General features: G+C 40.5%; 1 protein-coding gene across 2 annotated transcripts in view; it reads right to left on the bottom strand.

The window, feature by feature from the left end:
• The window catches only part of ptprz1a (protein tyrosine phosphatase receptor type Z1a), an 89,664-nt gene continuing 83,664 nt past the window's right edge, over window positions 1–6,000 (bottom strand). For both annotated transcript variants that reach the window (XM_069685821.1, XM_069685822.1), the window contains 5 exons: window positions 5,353–5,472; window positions 4,182–4,340; window positions 2,789–2,931; window positions 2,566–2,701; window positions 1–958 (listed from right to left, as the gene is read on the bottom strand). In XM_069685821.1, coding sequence (XP_069541922.1) covers window positions 815–958; window positions 2,566–2,701; window positions 2,789–2,931; window positions 4,182–4,340; window positions 5,353–5,472 — 702 coding nt within the window. In that variant the 3' untranslated portion in view covers window positions 1–814. The remainder of the gene's footprint in view (window positions 959–2,565; window positions 2,702–2,788; window positions 2,932–4,181; window positions 4,341–5,352; window positions 5,473–6,000) is intronic.

The raw sequence follows: 6,000 nt of genomic DNA, 5'->3' as shown, positions 1-6,000 counted from the left end.
TTGGTGTTCTTTCACTTATTTAATCCCCTAGCTAATAATCCAGCAGTGTTTCACGTCCAGCTAAAAAAACAAACATGTCAGTACCCCATGCATCACATTTAGTCTGTTACAAAATCCAGAATATAAAAGCATTAATGTTCTCCAACTACACAATTAGAATGAAACCGTAACATTTGAATGCACTAAAAACGGTAAAATATAAAAATCTAACAGTATAAATAGAAATTTGGTCCATCAAGTTGATTACTATAATATTATTTACATTAGATTATTATTTTTATTATTCCAGGCCCTTATTTAATATTTGACTTCAATAGCACACTGCTGCTACCGTTGCGATGGTATTTACAGAAAGGATTTCAGTGCAGGACTTCTATAAAAGACAAGCTAACAAAATATCTCATTTGTTGTAAAAAGATGCAGTTTTTCCCTTTTTTCCCCATTTGGCTCGGTGCCAATAAATACAAAGGTCTAGGAAACGTGTTAGTCGAGTGAAAAGTCTCAGGGCAGTACAGTTAAAACATCAGACAGTTAGTCTACAGCTTGTATCAAAGTTAAAAGTACAGGATGAAAAGTACAAAAAGGCACACATTACAAAACCGCAGGGAGTCCAAATCCAGCGAAGAAGAAGAAGAAACTGGTTCAGCACATGCCAGCCTCAAGCTACAACAGAGTCCTGAAGGAGGAGGATTTTTGTTTAAAGTTGTAAAGCGAGTCTGGCATCGGGAGAAGTTCTGTTGGTTGAAGAGGAGGGTGAAAATCTGTTGCTCATTTGTAAAAGTTAATGAAGAGTTCTTTGTGTTTGTTGCGGTAGTTACACCAGGGATTCAAGGCTTTCGGCAGTGCTGGCAGTTCCCACCACAATGGTACCGTTGTTGTCGGAGGACTGGAGGGTTTTCTCGTCTTCCTGCGTCCCGATGAGACTCAGCATGGCTTTGTACAGGAACTGATACTGCTCCTGCAAAACATGGACAGGTAACTTACTGTTATATTTAGGGATGATTGAGTACTACGCTGATAACTTAGTAATTTCCAAGTATGTCAACTGGAAAGAATAATGTGTTTTTTGTGGAGAAAATAAACACTATTCCCTTACTGCTTAATTGTAGACAAATATTTGCACATTCAGCGGACCCGTGCTAACGCTACGCTAACAAGTAATTAAAATGTATTCATTGTAAATGAGGGTTTAACAACGTATCATGTTCATGTACGCATAGGCAATAGTCACATCGCTGCTTGATGCAAAACTTAACTCGCCATACAGAGGCTGTGTGTCACCTGCCCGTAAACATGAGCGCGATGCTGCTGCTGTAACAGATGATGTCATTGGGAACATCAGTGCAGAGGTTCAGTTACGTGAGATGGCTTTTGAGCGAGTGTAATCCTGTTATCAGCGACACTTTGTTATAGTGCTCCTTAGTGCTGAGGCTGCGTATGCGGGCTGTTAATGGAGTGGATGTGCCCTGGAGTGTTTTAGTAGCTGCACCTGATGTGCATGCATAGTGTCGTGTTAGTCAGTCAGTAACAGGTAGTGGGAGGCGCTGAGATTTCGATTCAGAAAATTACCGGGCTGGTGACACAGATTTAAAGTGGTAATCTCGAATTTCGTTCTCTTTGGCGGCACCTGTGGCAATAAACTGTAATAGCGGGCGCACACTTCCCAGATATCCAGACAGTGCTGCATGTGTGACGTCCCCAGTTGGCTCCGGTTGTAACTCTTGATTGTCCTGGCTGACGGTCGCTTTCCTTTTCAGACTGTTTGCTTCATCTGAGCGTCGAGTTTGTTTCTTCTTCTTTGGATTTTCACTTCTTGTTGAAGTTGTATCTGTAGTCATCCATCTTTTCTTTGTTTGTTCAGCCATAGTAGATTACTGTTTACTCGCAACACTTGCCGGAAAGCAGCCGCTTTGCTCAGTTTTTATTTGGTGTAATTTCCAATATCTTTTCATATCGCAATTTTTATTGCATAAAGAAAAGCAATGTTTTTTTCCACTATCGTGCAGCCCTATTGTAAATAAACCAATTAAAAACTGTCTCCTTTTTGCGTATAATTACTACATTTAAGTTTGACACCCATGAATTCACATTATGGACCATCTGACTATCTGTTTAACAATTTGAACACAATACGTCACATTGACCAGCAATATACTGGGTTCATCTAGTCTTGTGTCTGCAGCAAACTTATTGGAAAAGAAAGAAACTGTAAAGTGTTGCCTTTAAGCTATCCCTTTGTTAAAATAAAAGCTACAAGTTGTTCTACCTTTTTTACTTAACTATTCTTAATATTGTGCTTCTTACACAAATTGTAATGACATATATCTCAGTCAGCTGCCCTAAACTTTTGGCAGTGCTTAGATTTATGATTCTTATAAGAGCAGGTCATGTTCATGCGTTTCAATCCAACCGAAGTTGTAATCTGACGCTTCACTGTTAACAAACGGACCCAAGTTGTAGTTATTCCGAATTCCCCTTAAAGACCGACTGCTCTAAAGTATAAGTCGTACAGGCTCGGTAACAGATAACACATCATCATCAGCGTATAGTGAGAGACGGCCTTACTATGTCGCTGAAGGTTCCTGGTCTCATGAGGTTTGTCAGCTTGGCCACTTGGAAGACATCGATCGAACCCTCCGCTTCAAGCTGGCGGGTCAGAGAGGACAGAGCGCAGAACGTTCCCGCCGTAACTCCGCCCACACTGGGGGGAAAAAATACCCTCATGTGAATATCACAGCAGAGAAATCCTTGCGTATCATACCAAAGATAAAGCCAGTGAAGGCCTTACTCATCGTGGACCACTGTTGGCCCGTCCTTGGCGGCGCTCTCCTCCTTCACCAGGTTGAGGAGCTCAAAGGTGTTGCTGATGGGACTGTCTGGGTTCGGCCAGTGGGGGGTACGGTAGTGTTTCACCTCTAGAACGTAGTCGTCCTGTTGACATAAGGAGTGAAGAGAGCAGACGTCTGAAACAACAACTCACAAGGATATGTTATGTACTTCTGTACTAGGAGCCCTGAAAACAAATAGATGCCTTTCATAGTAATTTTTCACGTTTCTTTCGTGGATGGTAGAGATGCAGGATTCCCATGGTTATGATTTTCCAGTGTTAATGCTACAGGAGAACTCAAGACAGATGTGTTATTGAAGAGGGTAATAAAAAGAAGATATTGATCTATATATCTATTAAATTTGCATTCCAATGACCGTGCTGCCGTCTTCAGCTCCGTGGTCCCTAACCCTACGATTACAGGGGCGGCTGCTTGGCTGGTTTAAAGCGGGTAACTAGCCGTCTGGGCTAATTCCACAGGCCAAAACAGCAGGAGAGACGGAGTGTATTTCTGAAAAGGGTCTCTTTATTCACACAAACAGTAGACTGCTCGCACCTCCTCAGGGAACTTCAACAACACAGCGTACATTACCCATCAGGCCACCTTCTTAAAGGGACAGACTCAGGCCAGTAACAACCAAAATATCAGATCTTTTTGAAAATCGTTTCCCAGTTGTAATGAACATTTTTAACATCTTTTCATTACTCCTACATCTCTTGGAACAAAGCGCAAAAACTATGTAATTACAAAACTTGTGCTATTTATTGGGGGACTTAAGTTTAGTGAAAAAACAGTTAAAGAACTTTGCAGCCATATTGGACATTTGGTAAAACAGTCTGTAGCCTTTCAGTGATGGAAATACGTTTGTTTTGAGGGTTGCATTTAAGGGTAAATCACTGGGTTTATAAAATACAAGGGGTTCATCCTGAATGGGATCCGAACATTTCATCAAAAAATGGCCAATATTCTTTTAAATGGTAGATCAAAACGTTGGTTACACTTTTTGTCCTGATGGTGGAGCTGTCCTTCTACATTTACCTATCAACTGTCCTGGCTGGTTGCAGTGAGTCTTTAATAATATCCTAATTTTATCGAATAAAGATGGATGTGATTTAGTTGTAAGAAGACATTCAAATATTAGAGAGTGACAAGACGCTGATTCTGGAAAGAGATGACGATGTTAAATGTTTTAAATTATCTTATTGGAGAAGATGCAGACAACTCGACAGACAAGTAGCGAGATAAATAGAAACAACGTAAAGTAAACAAGAATTATGTTTTTGGTTTTATGCACTTTGTGGCGAACCGGCCCTTTAAATTCAGAACCATTAACTGTGTTCCAGGTACACTAACCTGTGTAGCTTCCAGTACGTATTCCTGGACCACCAGCATGTCCTCGTTGGCCAAACAGATGTTGTTGTCACTCCTCTGAGTGACAGTGAAAGTGTCATAGCTGATTGGCTGCCCTTTACGAGGCCAAACAGCACAAAGTCCCGCCTCTTCCTCCTCCGTCTATCAACACAGGAAGTCAGCGGAAGGTTACATCAATCAAAGACTGATTTTAAAGGACTAGTATAACATGTTGGGTTTTACTCTTTGCTTTCTTTCTTTAAGAGGAGTTTACACAGATTGATGGACAACTTGGGAGTGTTTGTGCATCATTAAAAGATGGTTAGCCTCCAGAAAAACCTTGTAGTCACCACTTATTGACATTTTACAACCTTTTTTTTAACTTCTCTGTCAGAATTTCACATTTAGCATTACAAGAAAATAAATAACCCTTCAGAGCTGGAGTTAGGACATCGTTAACCTAGCTTAGCATAACTTAGCAGGTGAAAACAGTTAGCCAGGCTTTGTCCAAACTATAAAAATATGAATACATGAAAGAAATTCCAACACACAGATCTCCCTGCAAAGAGCTTTTTTCCCCACACAATATAAATAAAGTTTAGAGGTGTGTCTTTTAACTGTTGACCGAGCCAGGTTAGCCGTTTCTTCTTGCTTCAGTCAAGCTAGGCTAAACTTTTGTTCTTAGCAGTCAAATATCAGTGTAATATATTAAATTTTTTATAACATTAATGTAACTAAATGTTAACTTTTAGCTGTAAATCAGTGTAGCTGAAATTAAAAACAATGTTTAGTAGTTAAAGCTTCGCTGTTCAGTTATAATATTAATGCTATTTAGAGCTAGCAATCAGCAAAGCCTTTGACTTAGGACTCAGCTGGTTCGTTACTTGGTAGCTAACAGTAAAGTTACCCTGGTTAGCTAACATTTTGTAGTGTTAGTGACCTTTTACTTCACATCTATTGTTCTATATCTATGGGCTAACTACCCAGAGACTAGCTCTATATTTAACACACAGACACGAGACTCTCTGAAAGAAGAATACGTGCACTTTTCAAAATGTTTAACGATATCTTTCAAGTTAAAAGCTAACAGACTTTGCAGAAATACAACATCTGAGCATAAAGGTGCAAATGGTCATTAAAGACAAGTTAATACATCTGAAAAACACGTCCTCACCCCGCCTGGCAGCGACACGATGACCTGGGCGTTGTGGTCCCAGATCATCCTCCAGAAGTCCTTTATGGTTCCCGGCAAAGGATTCTGGGTAATGATGAACTCGCTGCTCTGCCTGTAACCCTGCAGGAACAGAACCACGGCTTAGTTTCTATGATTCTGTTAGTTTCTACCCTGTTTTTTTCACTGCCTTATGGTGTTCAAGAGGATTTCCACACTGTTCTAGAGTCTAGAGTCTTTAGTCCACAGTAAGAGAATCCCTGTCTCCACCTGGGCACCTGTGTAGCTTAAAGGGGAAATTATTTTTAAACTAAGGCGCTATTTTTTTATTTACATATTTTGGGGTCTAAATGGGGTCGAACAGGTACAAAAAGTTTTTGAAATTCTCCAGTGGATTACTTTACCTCGCAGCCTGGAAAGGGGCTGTAATGGCTGCAGTGCAAACCTGAGGGGACAAATGCGCCCAGTCAAACAACATCCACTTAAAAGTTCTTCTTTTTGGCACTGACATGCTCAGATTGTTACTTTAATTGTCAAACCATCATGGGGAGGATCCCTACAGAGATAGACCTTTTTGTTAAAGAGGAAGATGCTTTACTTCATCCAGAAACAGCCGTTACATCGCTCTCTTCGGAACCACCAGACTCCATT

The sequence above is a fragment of the Semicossyphus pulcher genome, unplaced genomic scaffold (genome assembly GCF_022749685.1).
Source record: "Semicossyphus pulcher isolate SPU_LCO1_2020_fin unplaced genomic scaffold, fSemPul1.0.p SCAF_8, whole genome shotgun sequence".
In the NCBI taxonomy this organism is placed as follows: domain Eukaryota; kingdom Metazoa; phylum Chordata; class Actinopteri; order Labriformes; family Labridae; genus Semicossyphus; species Semicossyphus pulcher.
The sequence above is the reverse complement of the archived record's forward strand: the minus strand, read 5'-3'. Positions and strand labels throughout refer to the sequence as shown.